The 27,066-nt window shown below is 42.9% G+C and overlaps 1 protein-coding gene across 2 annotated transcripts in view; it reads right to left on the bottom strand.

Annotated features, from left to right (window-relative positions):
* Nucleotides 1-2,839: 2,839 nt before the first annotated feature.
* rusc2 (RUN and SH3 domain containing 2) overlaps nt 2,840-27,066 on the bottom strand; it is a 46,161-nt gene continuing 21,934 nt past the window's right edge. The window contains exons 3-13 of one of the 2 annotated variants that reach the window (XM_028577950.1): nt 24,859-25,417; nt 12,869-13,564; nt 11,990-12,205; nt 11,496-11,666; nt 9,626-9,702; nt 8,617-8,791; nt 8,081-8,186; nt 7,515-7,561; nt 6,305-7,394; nt 4,413-4,583; nt 2,840-3,662 (exon numbers count right to left, since the gene is read on the bottom strand). In XM_028577950.1, the coding sequence (XP_028433751.1) occupies nt 3,467-3,662; nt 4,413-4,583; nt 6,305-7,394; nt 7,515-7,561; nt 8,081-8,186; nt 8,617-8,791; nt 9,626-9,702; nt 11,496-11,666; nt 11,990-12,205; nt 12,869-13,564; nt 24,859-25,417 (3,504 nt within the window). In that variant the 3' untranslated portion in view covers nt 2,840-3,466. The remainder of the gene's footprint in view (nt 3,663-4,412; nt 4,584-6,304; nt 7,395-7,514; nt 7,562-8,080; nt 8,187-8,616; nt 8,792-9,625; nt 9,703-11,495; nt 11,667-11,989; nt 12,206-12,868; nt 13,565-24,858; nt 25,418-27,066) is intronic. The other variant, XM_028577951.1, reaches the window with a different exon arrangement.

Below are 27,066 nucleotides of genomic sequence, written 5' to 3'. Positions count from 1 at the left end.
AAGTTAGTTTTATAAGGCTTACCTACTGCACCTTTAAAAGTTAAGGGGAAATGATAGTTGGTTACCTTCCCACACAGATGGTAGACTTACCTGACAGCAGCCAAATGTTCAAAACTTAGACTTAGCTGGCATTAAATTACAATCTTGGCTTTCATAAGAGCCTTTTGTCAACGAACAGATGATACCTTAAACGTAACCTCTTGAGCCCTGAGTTCCTTTGTGTCTTTTAAGTTAGAAAGAACCATTTTCCCACAATAAATTAACTATTATATATGCCGTATTGCATTTTATATAACTGGTGATCCCGCTAATGCAGGCAATATGATGCTAACATTCAGTGAAATATTCAAGCCCAAAATACCTCAATTTGCTTGTGGCCACACAATAACACCAATTGCACATATTCTCCATGTTTTTGCATAATTTTATACATATTTAATCAAAACTCAGCAGACTGCTTTGTATCTTTGGGAAGTTTGAAACCATTATTAGAGCTAAAATAAAGGGTTTAAACATTGCTTCAAACATGTATTTTATTAATAAACCTTTTGGTTACCATAACCCATAATGTTGCGTCTAATGTTAAGTGTGGATACAGACTGTTTAACGCTATCAAGCGGAAAGGCAGTAGGCTACATGAAGGAGAAAGAACATACAGTACTTCTAACATTGTGTGCCTGCACTGTTGTAAGTTGGCACAGAGCAAAAGAGAGCCTGAAGATTTTAAATTCAGTGAACTCACATCTGATCCAGCTCATTTCTTTAAAACATCAGCACCACCCCGTGGCTGAAGTGCATCCTCACCAGTAGACATAACGTAGTATGATGTTTTCTTTCATTCATACAGGTGCTTTGTTTCATTTTGGGTGGAGAAACATTTTAACAGTGAACAGGAAAAAAAAAGGACACAGGAGCCATTTAAGTCTGTGATCACATGAGCACTTTGTTATTTAACATCCATAGTAGTTTGATAATTTCATACGTACACGTCATATAGCCTGGACACAGAGAAAAGAGCAGTGTCACTGATGCTGAAGGTATTTACAGGCCGAGGAGGCAGCCAGGGAGAGAGAAAGCAGATACAAACTGACGAAAGAGTAGGAAATGAAGCTTCGCGGCTTCTTTCTTTCTCTCTGTGTAGCATTTGAAAACACATTTCAGCCAATGAAATGCCAAATGAAAAGAGAATCGGTCTTTGCCTCTTGCCCCTGCGCCTCCATGTCTCTCTGGTTTTATCACTACTATGTTTGTTTTTGTCTGCCCCATGTGAACTCTGAACAGGATGTCAATGAACAGCAAACTGCTGCCTGCCTGGAGGACCCAAAATTATACCACTCGTCACACCTTTCACTACCGAGGCCAACTTTCATTATGGTTGTTAGCACTGAAACTAAAGCTTATAATTGCTTCCTGTATTTATCATGAAATGCATTATTAAATCAGTAATAACATTCGTACATGTAGCTCTATGGTGGAAATTAATAATTAAAGGATTTAAATATATTTACAGTTCAGTGAATGCTGAAATTAAATGCTGTAAAAACTGTACAACAATGCAAAGAAAAAGAAAATTGAAACGGTAAAATTATATCCTATGTACGTTTTTCAAAAACTACACAAGCATTCATTTATTTAATAAATGTACAGTGATTTAACCATTTTATAATGTGAAATATTTGGATTGTGCATCTGTATACACTCAACATCTATCCAGGTATTCTGTATTTAGCTGTAATTTGAGTTCTTCATCAAATCATTTTGATCCTAAGGCCACATTACATCTGGGCATCGAAAGGTAGCATGTACTGTACATACTAACACAGAAATGCCCACAGAGCCCCCGTCACAAAATGTGTTGGGGTTTCCCTTTAAACATCAAAAAATATCACCTCTGTAACATCTCTATACTTTTCTTTGAAGTCAACAAGAATCTCTGTAGACATAAATCTGGGGAAATTTCAAGTTTGACACGTCACAGAATATATACAAAATATAATGTCGGGAAAATATTAGGTCACTAGCCTTGAAGTGTCCAACAGGGCAATTCTCCCTTGGTTTCCTCAAGCGCTTTAAGGCATAAATAAGATAATTTACTCTCTAAATAATTTACTCTCTAAATGCATATAACTAATTAGCATCTTCCAGGCTGGATCCCCAACACATAAAAAAAGGCCTCCATACATCTCCTCAGCTATGCTTTGCTTTCATTGGACATCCTTCCCTGTTTTTTCAGCAACGGTCCATTTAGATGCTTCCCTCTGCTAATTGAACTAAATACATAAATAAATAGAACTCACCACATGTGTAAGTCATATTATGCATTTACAGAATGTAGCATTAGATCAAATGCACGTGTACAGCCCAGACTGCAGCCGCTCGCTTGAATGTGTCCTCTTCAAAATCCGTGAAGTGTCCTTTCATGAGAGATTGGGGGATGAGATTCAGGATGCAGGCGGAACGCAGGTGAAACAGGATTGTATGGAAAATGACCACATTTTTGTAAGGTTACATGCACTTAAACAATGTCAGCCATTGATTCATGCCAGCTGTGGCGGTTACTGTGAGAAAAAAATAGAAGATAAAAAAGGCAACTTGCTTGTCAGTCGATCCATCCCTTTGTCTCCATATACTAGGCTTTGACAAGCAGTGATAAAATAAGATAGACGGAGAATGGAAACAGATTTAAACTCGTCCTTTTTGCCTTCTTTTCTCTTGGGTTGAACAGCCATCTAAACAAACTCCTGTGAGGTTTTCTACTGTCCTAATATTTATATGCTAAATCCTGGAAAACTGGAGCCCACGTGGATCAAAACAATTTTTTTGTTTTCGCTTTTACATCAACCACATTAAATCTAACCAACAAAGCAAGGATTCACTGGTTTCTACACAAAAAGATCAAATCGGCACCAAGTAAGCAACAGGACATCAAACAGCCCCCCGGCGTTTGTCTGAGCACTGTGTCTAGAGTGTGGAACAGCTAGGTGAAGGTATAGACAGTATGGCAAAGTGCAGCTTGGCATGTTATATTATTATCATATTATGAAGTTTACCAACTTTAAGTAGCCCCTCCTTTTTTGTCGCAAGTAGAGATGGATGATCTAGAGACTGGACAGTCACATAGTTAAGCTAGTAGCAGAGCTTCACGCAGAGAGAGATGCGTGTGTTGGGAGTGTCTTTGGGTTTCCTGTCTGGTCTTTTGGTTTTTGAATGTATGCATGCATACTTGTCTGGATGTACAGTTGAAGTAGATGTTAAGTTTGTGTTTGAGCCTGCATGCTTCCCTTTGCATGTGTCTGTACATCATCTTCATTATCTTCAAATTTACAATGTTTTTTTTTTTCCATCCCCAATGTACAGTTATCTCAAAAACAGGTTTTTGTTTCAGTAGTTGTGTGGCAGAGATACCCTCCGTCTCCAAAGCGGTTTGCCTTCATCTTGCATTAATTTCTTTTGGGGCAGCATTAGCTCATCCAGTGGCATCCCGGCTGTCCTCCATGCTATTGAGGGTAACGTAGATGATGGGAACCAAGCCCTGGGTGGAGCCCAGGGAGCACAGCAGCCAGTCTGGATCAGCCTTGCTCAGGACCAGCAGGATATCACCCTTGTTGAAGCTCAGCTGGCCTGGTTCGGTGGCTATGTGGTGGCACAATGCTCGGACTTCACTGTAGAATGACAGAAGACATGGAAAAAAAAAACTTTTAGTAATTGGACAGACAATTACAGGCAACTAATTTGATGGTTTTAGTAATTTTTTGAAGCAAACATTCCCTTGTTGCAGCTTCTCCATTCTGAGGATGTCCTGCTTTTCTTTGTATAATGTCATAGAAATCGGAATATCTTTCGTTGGACTGTTGGTCTGACAAAACAAACGTCTGAAGACATCCCCTGGGGATTTAGAAAAATTGTGGTGGATATTTTTCACTATTTTCTGACATTTTGAAGACCAAATGATTCATCCATTAATCCAAAAATAATCAATTTGACGTCAAAAATAAAACACCATTTTATACTATCTCTTTTTTATACTAAAGTCAACATGCCATTCTGATTATATATTTTTACGATTGCCCGTTCAATTACAAAGTGTGCTACACACTGTTCCAGAAATTCACCCCCTTAACAGAAATACAATGATTTTTGACATTTTTGATTTTTTTTGCTATCGAATCATAGAAAAACAGTGGATACTTTTAGGTAGTATTTTGTGTTTGACCTTATACATGATTTGTGCTCTTTTAAAATGTACAAAGTCTCAGAATTTTAGGAGCCTTTTTATTAAATAAACGGACGGTGAGTTAGTTGGTTCTTGAAAAGTAGTTTTGTTTACAATTCTTATAGCTCTCTATTGTAGTATAAACATTGGATGAATTGATGTTAAGAATAATCTTACTAGAGTTTTAGTATCTGCTTACCATGGAGACTGTTGTCTGGCTTCAGTTGGTTGGCTTGAGGTTGGTGGAGGTGTGGTTTGGGTGTGAGTGGGTGTGGCTGGAGGCTCTGCCTTCTTCCCACTCCCCGATCCAATAGTCAGAGCTACAAAGTCAAGAACAGAGCTATCCAGAGAAAGCCAACCTGATGGTGGCCTGAGAAAGAAAAACACAGTGTGGAAAATTTTGAAATGAACTGCACCGATAGCTTAAGTAGATTTTGGTTGATTTTGTAAATTTATAAGATGAGGCTGATGTTATCGTATTTCTCTTAGTGGCAACAAATCCCACAAAAAGATGCAAACCCAAGCCCGATAGTTCCAATCGACCTTAACTCGCTAGAATGTGAAACTGAGAAAAATGACTTTAAAGTTTTCTGTTTTGTCCAGACAAAAGTATTATTTGACAACTATTCATTGCTATAATGAAGAAATGTTTGTATGCAAAAAATCTTGAGCTCAAAATTTACCTTTGACCCTTGTTTGGCAGTTACTGTACTCTGCCTTTGTATCATGTGCCAAAAACAAGGAGTCATGCAAAGGTAAAAGGCAGTAACTGACATATAATCAATATTTGCTTGCTGTTCACCACACTTACATCCATTATAAGAACACCTAACCAAGGTCTAGTCATCATGGTATTTGTTTTAAATTATATAGAAGACCTTTGGTTGTTCCTATTTAGTGATATAATGATCAGGATAGTGTGGCAACACTAACACAGTTGAACAGTATGACAGATAAGTTACTTTGCAGTGCAGTAGGCTATACAGTATGAATAAATACAAGAAATATTTCTCAATAAAGATAATTTAATTATAATTGACTACAAAGGTATATTTATTGTTTAACAATAAATATATTATGTTCAACACTTTTGCAAGGCACTGTATCCGTGCCATATTCTCATTAGGGGCTGAGCCCCCCTAAAGGTCTGATCCTAGAATCGTCCCTGGTTAAGGGTTAAGGGCCACCAAACTGTGCAAGATGCACAGTCAACAAATTCGACTTGGATTACTTCTTTTTAATTCTGAGATAACATTTAGGTTAGGCTACTTTTTTGTACGAACGTTAGCGATAACTAGCTTAGTGCTATTATGGATTTGTGTAAGATTTGACATGAACACCTGCAAGCAGGAAATATGGCTCAAACCTGTATGGATTGTTGTGGATATAGCAGATGACGTGCATTGCTATGGATTATATCTTCCATGGATTATATCGGATTGCATGGAAAGGTAGGATGCCTGTGTATTTAATTTAATAATTAGTTTTCGGCATCTGATGTGACGTTAGCGCTACGTGACACAGATTAAAGTTAGCTAGCTCCGGGTTCTCAGTGACACTGACTGATCTGAATCATCGCCACTTTATTTCAAAGATATGTTGTGTGTATTTTACGTGGTTTGGTAACAATTAAAAGCGGCAAACTTTGACAGTATGACAAGGCCAGAGTACAGTAACCTCACGGTGGCACAGTAACATCTCTCTTGATGCCTGGCTAAACAAAGTCAGAACACCTTAACTCAACTTCAGGGTGCCGGAACAAAGGCAAAGAGCCGTAACAGCTGTTACAGCGTTCTGCTGTGGTTCCTCGTATGGTCTACTTATTGGATGTTACGGTTGTCATAGCCCTTAATTTTCTCGTTAAAACAATCAAATTGACTCACGATATTTATTCACATGATAAAGGAGGTCTCAAATACCCCAAAAGTGACATTAACTCATTTTTGCCCAAATATGATGATACAGCGTTTTGCCTTTGTAGGTCAGAATACTTGTTAGTAAATTAATTCATTGTTGGTTTTGTTTTTTTGATGAGATTTGTTGACAATAAGAAAAATAACGAATATCATGGGACTTATCCTTAAAACTTACCTGGTCTTTTGAGCTTTTGCTTTCTGATCGGCTGCCTCCCCCCTCGAAGGAGAACCAACACTAGATCCAAAGAGCCTGCCCCATCGCAGACTCTGTCCCTGTGTGGGGCTCTCCTCTTGGGCTGCAGCTTGAGCTCCAGCTTGAGCTCCAGTCCCTGTAGCCTCCATACGTTTAGTCTCTTTCTCCTGGTTGAGAACGGAGTCTGGCGGGCTGCCCATCCATGAAGGCCTTTCCTTGGATCCAGCTGACTCCCCGCTAGAGCTATTGCTGCTTTTCCTGCTTCTATACCCCTCCCCTTCTTGGCTTGACTCAGCCCCCTCCACCACTCCTTCTCTGGTGGGCGGTAGCTGGTTCTGTCTTCTTTCCGACGACTTCTTCCTTTTCTCAGTCTTAACAAACTTTGACCCCTCTGTGGATTGGTCGATGTAAACCTGGGAGGACTGCATGAGCTGGTACCACCAACCCGCCTGTCTCTCTTGCCGCTGACGCCCCTCCTCCGCCATATCCTTCCTTTTTTCTCTACTCCTGTCCTTTTCCTGTCCGTCCTCACCTTCTCCTTGGCTCTCTTGTCCTACGCCTTTCATTCTCTGTCCACTCATCCCCCTCTCCTTCCAGAGATTGGCAAACCCTACTTCCATCTGGTCTGGTCTGCTAACAGACCTGGCTGTCATGCTGTCAGTTGTTTCCCCCTCACTCCTTAACCTTGGTTTCGTTCCTGCTCCCTCTCGTCTCGATCCGACCCCTTCAATCCTCGGCCATGTTCCCTCTCGTCTCAGCCCCGCCCTCTCTTTCTTCGCCTCTGCGCTTGAGTCTCTGACCATCTCGCTTACAGTGGTGCTCCATCCTCTCATGAGCTGGAAGGTGGAACGAGTTGATTGGTTGACACTCTGGCCGGCAGAGCACAGCTGCTCCTTGCGACGGAGATGCTCCTGGCCCTTTTGGAGAAGATGTGGTTCAAACAGCAGGTCCAGGTCGAACGGGAGGAGCGACAGTGGCTGCAGCAGGAGGAGGAGCTCCTCAAAGAGCGGCTGGCACGGCCCCTGTGACAGGGGGAGGAAACCCCACGGGTTGTAGTGGGCTGCTATAATATCTGAGGAAAGTGAAACAAAACAGGAACAAGATTTAGAAGAAGCAAGACTGTGGACATCAAATAACTACCTGGGTATCTAAAGCTGGATAAATGGTACAAAAGTTAACAACGGAGACTTACCTTCATGTGTGTAGAGGTGAGTGAACCAGAATTCCAAAGATTTTAGGCTGAAATATAAGGACAAGCAAATTATTATTATTTTAATTGCAGCAGGATAAATGCACCATCACTCTCCTACAGGAGAATGTTAGGCATTATTACACTCACAACTGAGTCTATCATTCAGCAATGACATGTTTTGAAATTGATCTGGTAGAATAAAGTCTCTCAAAATATAATAAGCTAACATGACTGAACCAAGATGCCTTTTAAAACACACAATATGAGTCAGTTATAGTATGTAACAAAGCATTTAGTTTAACAGGAAACCTTGGCAGACACTTACACCTACATGCAGGTTTGATTTTTCATTTTGCAACGAGTTACTATAAGAATCTGACATAATTATTTTTTCCACTTGGAGTAGATCTGCAAGTCTAATATTTACTCTCTTTTAGCTTAGTTTTTTTGTTTAAAAAACTATTGATTATAGCGGCTTTATCCTGACCCTAGGATGAGAACCATCAGTGGAAGGAACATGTGGATGACAATGACAGTAAAAACAGGGATAAAGAGAAATAACTCACTTGAGTAGGCCGAAGATGAAGGCGTTGAGTCTCATGCTGTGGCTGGTGAGCTCAGAGAACTGGCTCACCTTTGAGAACAGGCTGTGAAGAACACGTGTGGACGGCCCTGACAGAGACAAGCATACAACACATCTTCACTATGTTATATGTTACCCATAAAAAGCTAATTGTTCTCTAGCCTATTACCTCATATGGTATGGCCCCAGATATCCATCTGCAGAAACTTAATTTGAACTGTTTTTCTCCAATATGATACAGCTACCATTTTTGAAAATATGTTACCTTTCCTGAACAGGAAACTCTTGTACATGTAATAAAATGATGGGAAACATTACTACATATAAAGTACAACCAAACACCATGTTATGGCTCATTTTTAAAGACGTGTTTTGTGTTATGAAAACAAGCAGTCTGTGGATTTTGCAGGTTGTGATGTTATTTAAACATGTATTAAGCATGATACTGGCACTCCTCACTGCCTCACTAACGTTTTGATGTGCAGCCATTTTAACTGGCCCTCAGTGTGATGTTCTCACCCAGCTGTGTGGAGGCCTCCACCAGGCTCCAGGGCTGACAACGCCGCTGTCCGATGATCAGGTCCAGTACGTAGGCCTTCAGGCCGTCCTGCAGCACCTCATGCAGAGCCGGGCAAAGGTACTTCAGGATGAGGTGACCCACGTTGGGACTCACCCAGCTGTTCCCCAGTTTAGCCTGGCAGGGTTGCAGAGAAACATTAGGGGATAAAGGAAATGAAAGTGAAACAAATCAGGGAATTGTGAGGCAAAATGGGTCTTTTTTTCCTGCCTTCGAGCATATAGTCATAATAAAGAAAAGTAAATATAGTATGTGTGCACAAGTTTTAAATCAGTGACTGATGATAAGTCTGTATTTGCCTACCATTTTGTTCTGTGGATTAGACTGATCTGCAGCCCAGTTTATTAACTGTCTTATCAGCTCTGTGTAAATAAACACATTATGTGCCAGTAATTCAGTTTCCTGACTAAAGCCAGTGAAGAAAGCGAAAGTCACAAGGGACCAAATACATTTCGGAAAATGTTTGTGGTGGTGGGTCCATGGCTTATGTGCTGTCTAATTAATAAAATAACTGTAAAGTCAAATACCTCAAATAATCTTAAGGACATATGAGTCCTTAACATGATGTGACTGACACTAAGCTTGAATGCATATGCACTTCACAACTAGGAAAACGCAAAATACTTTTAAAGATGAAGGCCTAATGAACATTTTATACACTAACTTAATTGCTGCTGTTGCATGAATTGAACCAGACAAAACAAAGACAAATGGTGATGCGAGAAAATGGACGGGGCCATCTGATGCAACTTACCATCTGAAAGGTTTTATTACAACACTGAAGTGGTATTAATATATTGTTGTGCAAAGGGCTAGTATAGCCTCTAAATCTTGCTGTGTGAGCTTTAATCAGCCAGTAGAATCACCCCTCATTTTATCTTGAGAAGAATGGTGTATTAGCAGTCAATCAGTCATTAGTAGTCATCAATCTGATTCACCAAAAACTTTTACCTTTACATCTGGGTCTCGACTGGTGCCGAAGTGTGCCACGATCAGATCCACTGCTGTGTTCACGGCTTTCACCAAACCTGAGGAAAGAATAACGAAAGAGTTTGTCAATTATCATTTTTGACAGTGTCTCTGCAATGAATGTCACTTTATGCAACTGTCCTTTGTTTTTGTAATATTCTACTATTTGGTTTCTCTGTTTTAACCTCCTCTGCAGGGACATCAGAGGCATTAATGTCCAAATTTAGCACACATTATCAGTATCCTTCACTGTCTTTGTGCTTGCAATCTGCATGAATTAATTGCTAGCTTTTAATATACATGACAACCAAACTGCTTCTTGGTTAGTGCATCGGTTAGATAAATAACACAGTGTATCTGAAGCAAAGGTAAAGAAGGCTGTGTAAATCTGTCCCTCTGGGCACAGCTCAAGTACACTTTAGCAGTGTGGATGTTGGTTCCGTGCAGCTGGATGATCGAGCTGAAGGATCTACCTGCTCATTATATGACAACCTGCTGCCTCAAGAGACCTTGAATTACACTCCTCACTGTCAAGTAGCCTTTCTGCAGTGAGAGGCACTTGATTTAAGTACCTGTCAACAACATAATTTTACCCCCCGTTTCTGCTTGTCAACAGAAATGTGATTCTGTCTGCAGTGCAGCAGTATTCAAAAAAAAAACTTGTTGAGCTTTTGTGGCTCACAGTACAAACCATGACTTATATGTCATGACTTATGTTTTTAAACACAAATGTAATAAGACATACGGTATATGCAACAGCATATTAGAAAGGAATTCAAGTTTGGATTCAAAACCCCCGAAGAGATGCAGAGAGACGGAGACAGTAACAGAGACAGACAGGAAGTCTGGAACTAAATCATGACTAACAACTCCCTCTAATTGATTTGTTTTCCTGAGATGCATCCTTGTCCTGCAGGGGACAGGACAGCAACTCAAAGTCATTGTGATCTTGTTTATAATTTATTGTTGCACAAGGTTCTGTGATGCTTAAATGAAAAGGTCTGAAATGGACATTGGACAGAGCTGAAAAGAGAGACTGAAAACACCAGAAAGGCTACCCAATCTGCTGAGGGTTTTCTGGCCATTATAATTATAACTTACTATATATAGTAGCTGCATTGGAAAAATCTCTTTTTATAACCTGTTATCATACAATCATCTGTTATCATCTCCATGACAACTGAGCAACTCCTACCACTGAGTAAGGCCACGAGATGTGGCTGAATGCCTCAGAAACACAAAGTAAGGTGATGTGATGAGATTTTTTTGTTAAATATCTATTTATTTTTTATCTGTTTTTTGATACTACACAGGTCAGCTACATGATGTTGTTTTAATATCAACTACATTACAAAAATTCTCAAAAAAATCCAATTATTCTACAACCAGTTCTTGCTTACAGTCTGAAGGAACGCTGTATTCATGTTGTACCAATCTAGAGGCGTGTGTTTGACCAGCCAGTGAAGTTCAGTTCTGTAAAACCCATCCTGGACATGAGAACGTACTACCACAGATGACAAAGCAGAACGTTTTTTAATGCAGGGACTATAACTGGAACTAGTTTTCTGCACTTGAATGCATATAATAAAGTTATGAAGTTTATGAGTTCCTAATATCATTCCTGGAAAAGTTCATGTGGTAAAAAAGAGACCAATACACTGCATCAACACTCACAGACAGCAGGGAACCAATGCAATGGGCTCTAAGAAAAACATCTCACAGCCAGAGTTGGATGTAAAGCTTCAAGATCTCACACGTACACACACACACACACACACACACACACACACACACACACACACACACACACACACACACACACACACACACACACACACACACACAGCCTCACCTCTCTTCTGCGTCAGGTCCACTGAGATGTGGGGCTGTGAGGAAGAGCAGGTGGAGGAGGACGTTGATGCGTCTGGGGACAGGCAAAACTCCTCGGGAGGCTTCTCGGTCAGAGAGAAGTAGTCCGGCAGGAAGTCGCTGTAGATCTGCTGCAGCTTATTTGATTGGCCCCCTGCCGAGGCACACAAACAAACGTGTGATGATGAGACACACATATAAACACACACCACCATTTTAAAAGCATAAGAAGCCCTTAGGGATCCTTAAGAATGCAACTGTAGCAACACTTTTATAAACCTCTAACAATTGTTCTCCAAGGATGAACCACTCAGCAATAATTTTTTGGTGACTTTACCCTCAGATAATGCTTTCTTTGCACCTTGGACTCTTTAAAAAAAATACTACGATACTAATATCCAAGTCTACTTGGATCTTCATACAAACATCTTCATAATCCTGCATTCGTTCCAACACTGTCAGTAAAATTATGAGCACCATTGAGCCGTCCCAGTGTGGGGCCAGAGGAGACTGAAGGGAAATCAAACACGTTTCGTCTGACAGGTCGAGATCCCCTGCCTTTTCTGGGTTCCAGGTTACCAGAGAGGGGGCCTGATCCTGCAGAAGAGTGGCCCCCTGAGACCGTCTCCAATCCCAGAGGGTTTCGACGACGGTACTCCCTCCATTTGAGAGCCTGTGGAGAGAGGTGGTGTGCTGAGGGGAGGTGTTAGGGTTATGATCAAGGGGTTGGTGGTCGGGTTAAAGAATGGATAAGTGAAATAAATGGCAGAAAAGGAGATGAAGAAGGGCAAGTGGAAAAGTTGAAGGTTTAGGTGAAGGAAAAGATTTAAGTCCATGCATGAAGGGAGAGAAGAAACAGAAACAGACAATAGTAAGAATGTACAAGAGCTTAGCTTCTTACATTAACACTGAATTAGACAAAACTTAATAACTTTCTATATAACTGAAATCCCAAGCAGCCATCTGTTGTCTTATCAAAGCAGCAAGACACTGTGACGATGAGGAGTTTAATTCTTGGGGCTGGGCTGGTGTGAATGAGTGAGGGCTGAAACTTTCCTTCATGTGCACCACAACAAGTGATTTCAAAGCAGTGTTTTTAATTGTCCATGTACACATACTTGTGTGTAAGAGTTCACTGATCTTAGACTGGTAGTTGCAAATGACTTAATGTAAACATGTTGCTGATTCTATCATCAAGAGACCAATAGTTGCAAGAAAGCAGTACAGTGATAAAGATGAACAAAACAGGAAAGTTAAAAGAAAAAGTAGTTTGCTTTCAGAGCAAAAGTATTTTTCTGGTGAGAACATCCTCTGAATACATCTTTAAGCACATACTAGAATTCTTTTGGAACATACCATTATGTGTCCTGGCTCCGGGTCCTTGGCTTCCCTCCACATGCTTTCCAGAATCCAGACAGCCCAGCGGGCTCAGCATGTCACTGTTGAGTGCTGGTAAACTAGGCAGAGCTCCATGATGGAAACAGTGTCCCTGCACAGCTGGCAGCATTGGCGGCACCATCCCTCTCTTCACCCCCAGGGACGGAGGTGGAGGGGTAGACGGTAACGCCACTGAACCCCCACCCTGCTTTCCAGTCGGTGGGGTGTGCAGGGGGCCGGGGCCAGCTGAAAGCGGGCAGGAGAGGCTGTGTTGCGGCTGAGGGCTTGGGGTGCAGGTGGAGCAGGTCCCAGAGCTGGGCGCCCCCTGGAGCCGCACGGGGGAGTAGCTCCCAAGAGGTGAGGGTCGAATTGACCCAGGTGGAGGGGCTGCTGCAGTCCCCTGGTACCTGTACACATTTTCAGCTGCATCTTCACTGTCCTCCCCCACCGGACCTCCAGAGCCAGAACCAGATCCAGAACCGGAACCAGAGCTGGAGCGGGCCTGCATCCCAGAGACGTAGCCTGTGAGCAGGGGCAGCAGAGGCTTGGGCTGTGGGGGTTTGGAGGCGAACTGGTGGTGGAAGGTGAAGGGCTGGATGGGGAGAGTGGTGGGCCGCTGGTCTTTACTGTAGCGGACCACCACCGGGCGGCTGTCTGAGGAACTTGAGAGGCCACCTGGTTAGCCCAAGAGGGACAGCAGGCACGGAGAAAAGAACTGGTTAGTTTTTGTTTGTACAATAGCTTTTATATATATATATATATATATATATAAAAACGTGTCTCTGACAGCAACAATTAACAGAGTAATATGTAGAGTAGAAGCAATCAAGGCCATAATCACCTCTCGAACCATAAACCAAACATTAGAACCTTCATGACAGTAAGATTTTTATTTATTGCAGGATCAACCGTTGTATCAGAATGCATTAGTTTTATGTAGATGTACCTAATAAACTGGCAGACATTTTCCACAGTAGATGATTATAAGTAATATATTATTTCAGTTCAGGCGTTAAAGCTACAGTTGGTAACTTTTATACAAAATAATTTTGTCATTTAACTTACTGTCACTGTATCCTGACAATCCTACACGAATCAGATAATCTGTGAAAAAATAAATAAATAAATAAAATCACGTTCCTCGGCTTCTCCGTGAACCATCACCTTATCGTGGTGGAGAGGTTTGTGTGTCTCTGTGAACCTGAGGGCTGTGTTGTCTGGAGCTTTGTGCTCCTGGTAGGGTCTCCCAAGGCAAAGTGGTCTCAGGTGAGGGGCCAGACAAAGAATGGTTCAAAAACCCCAATGAATAAACGAGGTAGAGATGGAGTGACCCTGCCCGGGGAGCCGGGGCCCCATCTGGAGCCAGGCCCAGACGGCGGGCTCGTCGGCGAGCGCCTGGTGGCCGGGTTTGCGACGGAGCCCGGCCGGGCACAGCCCGAACAAGCTACGTGGCTCCCATCTCTCCAGCCCATGGGCCCACCACCTGTGGGAGGAACCGCTGGGGTCGGGTGCGCTGCCACATGGCAGTGAAGGTCAGGGGCCTCGACGGACCAGACCCGGGCAGCAGACACTGGCTCTGGGGACGTGGAACGTCACCTCTCTGTGGGGGGAGGAGCCGGAACTGGTGCGGGAGGTGGAGCGCTACCGGTTAGATCTGGTGGGGCTTACCTCTACACACAGTCTCGGTTCTGGAACCGTACTCCTGGATAGGGGTTGGACTCTTTTCTTCTCCGGAGTTGCCCAGGGTGTGAGGCGCTGGGCAGGTGTGGGGATACTCACAAGCCCCCGGCTGAGCGCCGCTACGTTGGAGTTTACCCCGTGGGCGAGAGGGTCGCCTCCCCACGCCTGCGGGTTGTGGGGGGAAACTCTGACTGTTGTTTGTGCATATGCACCAAACAGGAGTTCGGAGTATTCGGCCTTCTTGGAGACCTTGACTGGAGTCCTGCATGGGGGCGCCAGTGGGGGGACTCCATTGTTCTGCTGGGGGACTTCAACGCGCGTGGGCAATGATGGAGACACCTGGAGAGGCGAGATTGGGAGGAACGGCCTCCCTGATCTAAACCAGAGTGGTTGTTTGTTGTTGGATTTCTGTGCTAGTCATGGATTGTCTATAACAAACACCATGTTCGAACATAGGGATGCTCATAAGTGTACCTGGTACCAGAGCACCCTAGGCCGAAGGTCAATGATCGATTTTATAATCGTTTCATCTGATCTGAGGCCGTATGTTTTTGACACTTTCGGGTGAAGAGAGGGGCAGAGCTGTCAACCGATCACCATCTGGTGGTGAGTTGGGTCAGGGGTGGGGAAGACTCTGGACAGACCTGGTAAGCCCAAACGTGTAGTGCAGGTAAATTGGGAACGTCTGGAGGAGGCCCCTGTCCGACAGACTTTCAACTCACACCTCCGGCGGAGCTTTTCATGCATCCCTGTGGAGGCTGGGGGCATTGAACCCGAGTGGACAATGTTCAAAGTTTCCATTGCTGAAGCTGCGGCGAGGAGCTGTGGTCTTAGGGTCTTAGGTGCCTCAAGGGGCGGTAACCCACGAACACCGTGGTGGACACCGGTGGTCAGGGAAGCCGTCCGACTGAAGAAGGAGTCTTTCCGGGATATGTTATCCCAGAGGACTCCGGAGGCAGTTGCAGGGTACCGAAGGGCCCAAAGGGCTGCAGACTCTGCCGTGAAAGAGGCAAAGCAGCGGGTGTGGGAGAAGTTTGGAGAAGACATGGAGAAGGACTTTCGGTTGGCACCAAAGTGCTTCTGGAAAACTGTTCGCCACCTCAGGAGGGGGAAGCGGGGAACCATCCAAGCTGTGTACAGTAAGGATGGGACACTGTTGACCTCAACTAAGGAGGTAATAGGGCGGTGGAAGGAGCACTTTGAGGAACTCCTGAATCCGACTAATACGCCCTCTATGTTAGAGGCAGAGCTGGAGGATAACGGGGGATTGTCGTCAATTTCCCAGGCGGAAGTCACTGATGTAGTCAAACAACTCCACAGTGGCAAAGCCCCGGGGATTGATGAGATCCGTCCAGAAATGCTCAAGGCTCTGGGTGTGGCGGGGCTGTCCTGGTTGACACGACTCTTCAACATTGCGTGGAAGTCTGGGACGGTGCCAAAGGAGTGGCAGACTGGGGTGGTGGTTCCCCTTTTTAAAAAGGGGGACCAGAGGGTGTGTGCCAATTACAGGGGTATCACACTTCTCAGCCTCCCTGGTAAAGTCTACTCCAAGGTGCTGGAAAGGAGGGTTCGGCCGATAGTCGAACCTCGGGTTGAGGAGGAACAATGCGGATTCCGTCCTGGTCGTGGAACAACGGACCAGCTCTTCACTCTCGCAAGGATCCTGGAGGGAGCCTGGGAGTATGCCCAACCGGTCTACATGTGTTTTGTGGATTTGGAGAAGGTGTATGACCGGGTCCCCGGGAGATACTGTGGGAGGTGTTGCGGGAGTATGGGGTGAGGGGTCTCTACTCAGGGCCATCCAATCTCTGTACGACCAAAGTGAGAGCTGTGTCCGGGTTCTCGGCAGTAAGTCGGACTCGTTTCAGGTGAGGGTTGGCCTCCGCCAGGGCTGCGCTTTGTCACCAATCCTGTTTGTAATATTTATGGACAGGATATCGAGGCGTAGTCGGGGTGGGGAGGGGTTGCAGTTTGGTGGGCTGGGGATCTCATCGCTGCTCTTTGCAGATGATGTGGTCCTGATGGCATCATCGGCCTGTGACCTTCAGCACTCACTGGATCGGTTCGCAGCCGAGTGTGAAGCGGTTGGGATGAGGATCAGCACCTCTAAATCGGAGGCCATGGTTCTCAGCAGGAAACCGATGGAATGCCTTCTCCAGGTAGGGAATGAGTCCTTACCCCAAGTGAAGGAGTTCAAGTACCTTGGGGTTTTGTTCGCGAGTGAGCGGACAATGGAGCGGGAGATTGGTCGGAGAATCGGCGCAGCGGGTGCGGTATTACATTCAATCTATCGCACCGTTGTGACGAAAAGAGAGCTGAGCCAGAAGGCAAAGCTCTCGATCTACCGGTCAGTTTTCATTCCTACCCTCACCTATGGTCATGAAGGCTGGGTCATGACCGAAAGAACGAGATCCAGGGTACAAGCGGCCGAAATGGGTTTCCTCAGGAGGGTGGCTGGCGTCTCCCTTAGAGATAGGGTGAGAAGCTCAGTCATCCGTGAGGAGCTCGGAGTAGAGCCGCTGCTCCTTGGCGTCGAAAGGAGCCAGTCTAGGTGGTTCGGGCATCTGGTAAGGATGCCCCCTGGGCGCCTCCCTAGGGAGGTGTTCCAGGCACGTCCAGCTAGGAGGAGGCCTCGGGGAAGACCCAGGACTAGGTGGAGGGATTATATCTCCAACCTGGCCTGGGAATGCCTCGGGATCCCCAGTCGGAGCTGGTTAATGTTGCTTGGGAAAGGGAAGTTTGGGGTCCCCTGCTGGAGCTGCTCCCCCCGCGACCCGACACCGGATAAGCGGACGAAGATGGATGGATGACGTTCCTCGGCCTCCTCCTGGTGCTGCTAATGGCATAAGGAAAACAAGCAACCGGAGCCGAGGAGTCTCTAACACAGTGTCAATCGCTGCTCATGAACTTGTGTCAAACTGATCAAAATGGATCAAGATTCTGTTACTGCATTGCCTATTTCTGATCTCAAATGTTTCCATATTTTAGAGTACTGTTTAGCTGTAAATTAGAAAGTTTAATCCGGCCAGTCAGCCGGTGCTCGGTTTCGGCTTGACTGTTTTCAACACGGCGGCCGGGTCACAAACATCTCATGCAGATGCCATTATTAACACTAGGCGTAGGCACAGGAACATTCGTTTTTCACAGATTATCTGTCTCATGTTGCTACAGGCAGGATATAGTGACAGGTTTAGAAAACATGACAAAAAGCTATTTTCAAAAACGTTGTCAACTGAACTTTTAATTTAGAGGTACAACGGATAGGCCTAAGTATTTTCATTTTTCAGTCCAAAACCAAAATATATTTTCAATTTACAGTAACATGACACAACGCAAACCCTGACATTTCAGAAACTGGAACCGGTGATATAAACAATTAAATAATTATGATTCGTTCTTAGTCCTTTCAGCACTTAACTGTAAACATGAAGGTTAGAAATTAAACCAAAAACACAGACACAGAGAAAACTGCCCAGTCATGAGCCACAAAGCTCAACAGCCCTTATCACAGACAACACTGCTCTGACAGACCAATGTGGACACACACACACACACACACACACACACACACACACACACACACACACACACACACACACACACACACACACACACATTCAGAGAAACACACAAAGACTAAACCTGAGGGCACTGCGTCAGGAGAGACACCAGCGAAGATAAGCCTTTTTCTGCACTTCTTCTCTGACAGTGTTTTAGCGACATTGAGCTGCTGTACAAACATGATGAAGGAGGGAGGAGGGAGGAACACTACCCACCCAGCAGGCCTGAGCTCCCACTGGGGATGGAGGATAGAAACACACCTTCTCTGTCTCTCTTGTATCTGCTCCGTCATCCCTCTAATTACCATTTCTTTCCTTTTTCCTCATCTCTCTTTTTCTTTACACACCCACCTCTTCGCTCTCCCTTTTCCATCAGCTTCTTCCCTGCCTCCTCTCTTCTCTTCGTCTCCTCTTTCATATTTGAATCCATTAGACAGCCGAGGCTTTTCTTTTGCAACTCCGCGCTCCATGTTAGCATCATTAGCGAGCAAGCTGCTTCCCAAAGGCTTTTAAAGAGGCCTGCACGCTGCGGTGCAACAACACAGCTGACTCAAATGAAGTCTGATGAATAATATATGTACCGAGATGCTGAACAGCCTCCCATTATAATCCTAAAACATCACAGTCTGTATGAATACAGTGTTAGGAACTGAAGAGGATGTTTGAGGTATGTGTAAGACCTTGTTCTTAGGGATGACCTATTTCCTCAAATGTCTATAGTGTCCCTGCCTTCTATATTGTCATTGTTTCCTTGGTCTCACTGCTCCAGTCAACTAACAAACCACTATTGAACGACATAAAGCAAGTGGGGAAGTACTCTTTTGTTTTAGCGCCTGAACTGGTGCACTGTGAAAAGGAAAAACCTATACATCCAGCAGTAGGCAACTGTTACATATGTGTTATGCATCTATTTTACTTTACTACATTACATTGTTTTTCTTTTCTTGAAAATCTAGAGAGAGAATACGATCATTAGGGCCTCAACCACCAATTACTTTGTAGCTCTGTAGATTATTTACTTTATTAATAGATTCATCGTTTAGTCTTGGTATAAAATGTTAGAAAAAAAGAAAATGCCATCACAATTTCCTAGATAGTCTTAAAAATCCAAAGATATTCAGTTTACTAGAAAACCAGCAAGCATTCACATTTTAGATGTTGGAACCAGTGATCTTTTGCCATTTTTTGCTTTAAAGTCGAAACTTTGCGTTTTCATTTGTCTAATATTTGCTGACTCAATTTCTTTAGTCAGTATTACAAGATCACACCTGATTGTCTAATAAACACATGTCTGTTTGGGAACTAAATGCTGACTTTTAAAAGCTCTCTGTCTTTTTAACTTACGACTTCTGTCTGGGGCTTGGATCTGTCCAAAAACAAACAAAAAGGTAAAGCTGACACCAACTCTTCTTTTTCTAAGCTGATTTGGCTAAACAATTAGTTGACGGAGCCAAGGAGGAATAGTTTGTTTGTTTCTTATTCGAATGGAATTCCAAGCACTCACTGTTTGCATGTGTGTGTTTATCTAACCCAGACACACACAGCAGGCAGCTGAGATTGAGCTTCATAAGGTGATGGTGGTGTTCTAAACAGATCACAGTAGTGCCTCCATGCAAAAAGTCTTTTCCAATAAAAAGATTCTGCACTCTACAGAGAAAACCATTCCACTGTTTAATCAAATTATATGACGGACAGTTTGAGGGCCTTCCAGGTCCTCCAGACTTCATCAGTGTCTGGAACCTTGATGAAGGGTGAGAGCGAGACATATGGGCTGAAAACGTTCTGTCATCTAATTGAATTAGGGATAACAGATATTGTGTTAGTCACCATGAACCTGTTTCTTTGTGCTCTAGTGTTACATACAGTTACATACAGTATTTAACTTCTCTGTACTTTGAATTATTATTTCCCCAAACTACCTAACAGAGTACTTCTTCTATTCATTCTAAACAAACTAAATTGCATCACTCATCATAGGATTTTATTCCAGAAAGCCCATTGCATTCATTAATCGAAACCAGGCCACAACACTGAGTCACAAAATAGACGCAAATTGAGCCAGAAAATAAAATGTTCCCCAGTGTTTTAAATAATCAAAAGCATATTGTACTAGCCTGGGAAAACCCTGACGAACTTCCGGCAAATTTGAGATTTGCTTTGCAAGTCAATCTGGCCAAGAGCCCATTTCCAATTTTTCCAAATCGAGGCACCAATCACAACCATTGAGGCGGGCTTTACACGATGACGATAGCACAGCGACGGCAAGCAGCTTTTTGTTTACATTGTTTACAAGCTTGCCCAGACCCACTCTCAGTTACAACTGAGAAGGGTCTGGTGTCAACCAGGCCAATATTGTACAGGATGCATATAAATGAAGGGGTATTGTTTCAAGCTTTTTTGACTCTATGATTACTACAATAAATATATCATATTGTTTTAGGAAATGCAGTCTTTCATCTGTCTCCCTCTGCAGAGAGGTCAGGATGTGGCAGGAACATAATAACATCTTGTTTTTTTTTATCGCTGTTCTGAGCTTACACACTGCCTGCGTGAGACGCGTGCCTGCTAGAAATAGGACCGACGCCTATTTTTCACGTGAGACGTGAGCGTGTTGGAAGCGTTTCCAGGCAAAATAGAATAGGAAAATATGTTTATATTTCATTTAGACACGAATGCATATTAATAAATGACATGTTGATGTTTGAAAGCCTCTATGTTTTGATATGAATGCAGATGTATGAATGTAATCAAAAAAATATATATATTATTGCACCGGTCAATAAAGAACGAAATATTCTGTAGCCTATTTTGCCGTCAATACTGCCGATGTGGTCTTTGCTGTAATCAAATCAGAATATATTTATGTTTAACATGTTATTTAATTTTATCAATGGGAAACACATACAGTACAGGCCAAAAGTTTGGACACACTTTCTCATTCACTGCGTTTCCTTTTTATTTTCAACAAAGGGATTCTCACTAAAGGCTAAAACTTTGAAGAATCTAAAATTTAAGAAAACATGTTTTCAGTTATTTCACCACCCTTTTTTTTGTTTTTTAAATACAAAAATTCCATTAACCCTGTGTTCCATTTCACCTCATGAAGTTTTGATGCCTTTTGCAGTGAGAATGGCTACTTTGAAGAATCTAAAATATAAACATGTATTCAGTCATGTTAAGAAAATTCCAATTCAGAAAATCTACAATGTAAATAGTCATGGAAATAAAGAAAATGCATTGAATGAGAAGGTGTGTCCAAACTTTTGGCCTGTACTGTATGTGTCCAGACAAGGCTAGCAGCAGCAGCGCCGCGTCAGACACGTTTCTGGTGTGTAAAGACAGAAAAATCCATGCAGCTGACACGCTACAGAAACGCCATGCTCACGACACGCCGGCAGTGTGTAACCGGCCTAACTGACTCCACATGCTGCAATTGGGGGTCGGGGCTGCGGAGTCAGATTTTACCATGTCTTAATTTCAAGAAACAAAAAAATGATGTCATGCAGGATTGTTTGTTTACCAATCTTGTAAAAGTTCATCACCTCTCGTCACCATAAACCATAAACATGATAAAAGTCAAAGCACCTGTCAATGACACAACAGCAACGAGAGAAGACACCATTAGCATGAAGAGGCTTATGTAACTTTCTTCGACCTTCCCTTGTTTTTGTGCATGCAGGTTCTCTAGATAAAAAAAAAAAAAAGCCACACACACACATTCACACACAGCCGACGCACACGCAGCTCAGTATGCTGATGGAGAGCTCAGTGGGGAGGGGGGTGGGGGGGTTTCTCTGCACCTTTATCTCCTCTCTCACTGGATTGTTATTCAGAGCACGTTTGGCCCACTTCAACCTTTCATTCCCTCTAAAGCTGAGGATATACACTATGCATCACTCTGCTCTAAGCACATCCATACATGATGCCACAAGGGTATTTTCTCACACAGACAAAGCATGTCTAAACTAGGGCTGGGCGATATGGTTGAAAACTGTATCACGATATAAGTTTTTCATATCGGTCGATATCGATAATTATTGATATTTTTTATGACCTATTTAAAATAAGGACCAGGAGAAAAATATATTAAATGTAAACATTTTTATTTAAAACTTAACCCTGCTCTGATTATAATCCCCTCAATTATAAAAGCAGAAATGTCAACACAACCATGGAAAACATAATTAAAATGTAAACAGGTCTAAAATTACAATGAACACTTAACAATTATCTCTTAACATTAAGGTGCAAAATTTAGCGAATAAGTAAGAAATGCTTAATAAAGTGTCATAAAATAGTGCAAAGTGTTAGCTAAATATAAGAAACCTGAGAAGGAACTATTTTCTGCAGGTTTAGTGCTAGGTTGGTAACCTGGCTTCTGGACAGTGCTCAGCATGTCTGCCTTCGTTATTTCTTTGTAGCGTTTAGTAAGGTGCTGATGCAGAGTACCTCTCCATGGTGGTCTGCTGTTTGTGCAGTGTTGCAGCTGCAGATGTTGTTGGACGTTGAAGGTGAATACGGCTGTGCTCCAAAGTGTGAGCGCGGCTAAAGTGGTAAAACAAGTTTATGGTAGTACCAGTGTTGGTCTGTCTACGGTCAGACTTATAAAATCCCCAAAACTGCCATACTGACTTTTCCTGTTTTATCAACAATTTCCTCGCTCGCTCCGGCACTCCCTTTCCACTCCACGCCGGTTCTGTTATTGAAGAACACGAGACAGCGATGTGGCGCAACCAAACATGATACTGTTACATGATTGGCTGTTAGAGTGTCACTCCCCACGTTGCTAGGTTGCCAGAGAGTGAGGGCCTTTGTTCATGCAACCAAACTTGATTCACAACCTCTGGTTTCTTCTGATGAAGAAAAACAAGTTATTGAACGTTTTATCGACCGCATTTTCTATTGATATTGATTATGTGTCTATCGCGATACATATCGTTATCGTTTTATCGCCCAGCCCTAGTCTAAACATACAGAATCCAACAAAACCGTACACGTATCATACATGTGAATGTCCAAAAAGTGAAGTAAAGTCTCCCACAAATACGTTTATTATGGAAATGGTTGTGTAAGTCTGAATGATGCAATGAAGAATTTCATTTGACATACTGGGTTTTCTGTTCTTTTTGTGTATTACTCTATGATCTGTTGCATGTACAAAGTAAGGCAATGCAGAATGTTGCAGTAATGATGGACGTTTTTGTAAACTTTGTTAAATGAAAAACACATTGCCTTTCTAAATCTATTTTGATGCATTAATTACATATACAATTCCTGTGGCCCTACACTCTGCAGTGTGCTCTTGAGAATCAATATTCTTTTATTCAACCAACACCAAAACAATAATACTGTATTGTACGTGGATAAATTCAGCAAATAGGTGAGAGACTTACTTTCATGAACAATCATCAGTGCAGCCACATGGCAGGTCATATTTTCAAATAAGGCCAATAAAAGTTAATTACTAATTTGTAATTGAAGCAGAAGTAGATGAAGCGAGAAAAGCAGACTGTGGTCAATGCACTGATCGACAAATATTAATGGTCTCTAACAGATTGTACAGTTTGTACTTTTAAAGCTTCACTAATCAGTTTTTTTTTATCTTAACAAAAATTCAAATGACTCCGTATAATATGAAAGGTGTCGTCTGTAGTGACGAACCACCGGCGAGTCATCGTCATCCCACTCTGTAGCTCTAAGAAGCTTTTTTTTTCATTTCTTTTTTTTTCCTCCTCAGGAGTTGGTGAGCTATATTCAAAAGCCACATTCTGTTTTATGATGATTCATGCGCCAGTTCAAGGAGCTGATGGGATTACATTTCTCTGCAATTATACCCTATTTTATACCTACGATTACATGTGACAAATAAAAAATGGTTAACGCTGCTGCTGCCTGTGTAAATAGGCAATTGTTTGCGAACACCTTACAGCTGGAACACATCGCACACGCAAGTGTTGCGTAGCGTAGAGACGTGCCTGATCGTGCGCCTGGCCATACCATACCAGATGCATATTTCTACACGTCGGTCTCTCTCTCTCTCTCTCTCTCTCTCTCTCTCTCTCTCTCTCTCTCTGCCATAGGAACGAGACATGATGAGTGGGGAAAACTGTGGTAATTGTAGCCTATATCGGTTTCTCTCTCTCTCTGTGTGATGGATCGCATGTCTAGATTTTGTTTATATATTATATTATTTTGTCGACATTTTTGGTAAAATATCTGGCTGCACTGTGGTCTTCCTGTATGCGATTACCTGCCTGGATTCGCACATACGCTCACGTATCGCGCAAGAAATAGAGGAGACGCCGAAACTATCGCTGCAGCGTGCGGGCCTACGCGGATGCTACACAGATGCTACGTGGATGCTACGCGCCCGGTGTGGCAGGACAGATTTGATGACATGGGCTGCGAAATAAAAATAGCTGCTATAAAAAAATAGCTGCTTACGCGTGCGGTGTGTTCCAGCTGTTAGACGTAACAACAAGAAATATGGCAGGGCCGTGTCTCTGACATCTTATTTTGGAGTTCCTCTGCACATTTGTGGGGCTTTAGGCCTGTGGTTGTATCGGTGCCGCAACTACCTTCACTCCATTTTGTATAAAAGGGTGACTTCATAACATCTGTCCAGGGATTAAAAAATAGCCTCTTAGCTAACTCTGGTGCACTCACAGCAATGCACTCTCCCTGTTAAATAAACCAATAAATAAATAAATCTAGTAAGAGGTGACGTACCTTCAGCCTTGGCCCTGGTCTCCCTCGCCCCCTCCAGGTGTCGCTCAGTGCTGCCTTGACTGTAACATCTGGTAAAGGGTACAGGTGACCGGCTGTGACTGTCAATCTCCACATGCTGCTCTAGGATCGGAGAGAAATCCACAGAGGAGTGGGAGTGGGTGGAGTAAGTGGAGGAGAAAGGGTCTGCAGCTGCCTTCAGCGACGGCGAGCCTCCATTTTTCCGCTTGCTTCTCGCGATCTCTGCGAAGGAGGTGACTCGTGGAGGAGGGGGCGCGGTCGGGGTCGGGGCGGCGCCCTCGCTGAGCCGGACCGGGCAGCTCAACATACGCTCCAGAGATCCGAGCCGAGGGGACGCAGACTTGTCCAGGTTGCGGTCGTAGCTGCGAGAACGGGGGCGGCTTCCTGAGGAGGCTCCAATAACACCCTGGCCAACCACAGGGGGGGAGATGTTGACGTACACCTGGCCTTCAATCACGGCAGGAGCAGCTTCAGCTCCACCAGCTGCCTGCTGATTCTTCTTCTTCTCCTCCTCGTCATCCTCATCATCATCATCATCTCGCTGAATCAGGAGAAATAAGGAAAGAAAGATAAAATACTTTAGAAAATACTTTATCAGATAAATCACATTACCAAACAGTGGTTTAGAGGTGAAATCACTTAAAAGGGTTCTTAAATAATCTTTAGGACAACAAATCCACAGCAAACCAATGTCCTGATCTGCCTTTGCGACAGTTTTGCTTTGACACAGTGGCACTGTTACGGACTAATATCCTTCAGCTACATATAACTAAAATAATCCTCAGAAATGATATCAGAAAGCCCCAGACAGTGGCTGTGTTCTAAAGTGAGTCAGTGCCAGACTAATACCAGTGCCATGGCTATTTTAGGTTCAGGGTAATTGTCATTGTCACAGAGCCTGCAGTCTAGTTGGCAGTTTAACTGGTGCTTGCCTATCGTGCTGTAAAGGGCTCGGTCCCATCCTACATCCAGGAAACGGTTAAACCATACATCCCGGGCTGTCCACTATGCTCTCTGCAACTGACAATCAGCTTGCTACTCCCTCAATACAAAGGGTGCCTGGCTACCGCTCAAGAAAGTCTTGACTGTTTGCTGTCCTGCCTCCACAATGGTGGAACAAACTCCCCATTGACATTAGGACAGCAGAAACTCACATCGCACATCTTCCGTCGCAGACTGAAAACTCATCTGTTCATACTGCACCTTGGCCCATAACATATACTGTAAACATTAAATAAAAAAAAAACTCTTTAACTCTTTCTCCTGTTGTCTTTAAATAAACGCATGAAGTAGATCAGCCATCAGCATATTTGATGAAATTAATGTACTTTGTAGGGGTGTTTCCACATGGTTGAATGCAATTTTTGTAATTTATTCCATACCATTTAGTTTCTATTAATGCCACATGCATTTGAGCATTATTTTATTTCCTATGATCATAGATATATTATATGATTATTCCCTTCCTTGTTGAGTCTGATGTAATTTGACCAAATAACTTTTACTTAAAGCTATGCTTTATCTATGCTTGCTATTTTGTTGTTTTACTTGTCTTCCCTAGTCAGACTGTACAGTATTTTTATTACTTAACTAAGTAACAATTACTTGATGCTGTAAATTAACTTGATGTACTGCCTTAACTTGATTAATTATGCATTCCGCCCGCAGCAAGCTGTGTGTTTTTAAAGATACAAAATAACTGAAGTAGAAATTGAGTTTTTATTATTTTTATTTTCATTACATTATATAATCATCGGACTTCTTTAAATGAAAAATCTTCAGTTCTACCTTGCAACAAATGCTGCACTTAACAAGCAAAATCTCTTAATTTCCAAGGATTATTGTGCTCTATGTTTTTTCTGTGTCCTGATTTACAGACAATTAGCTGGCACTATTTTGCACACAGATTAACTGCACCAAAGGAAGGCTAAGTTTTCTGTGAGTTCCTGATCATTAACATTAAGCACATGACAACCGGAGAGTGTTAGAGATAAAGTGAAAACATTCTTTACCGCTACAACTATTTGATCAGGCAAATATAATGAAGTAAGGCTGTGTGCGGCTAGGAGGGGCCATTCATTCAATTTTGTTGTACACTGACTTTAAGTGGACTTTAAGTTGAATTATATCATGACTATATGTATTATGATGATATGAAAAGTTAACATTTTACAAATTGCCAAGCAAATT

Source organism: Perca flavescens, chromosome 5 (assembly GCF_004354835.1).
Source record: "Perca flavescens isolate YP-PL-M2 chromosome 5, PFLA_1.0, whole genome shotgun sequence".
Lineage (NCBI taxonomy): Eukaryota > Metazoa > Chordata > Actinopteri > Perciformes > Percidae > Perca > Perca flavescens.
Note: the sequence above shows the minus strand (reverse complement) of the source record. Positions and strands in the feature narration are given on the sequence as shown.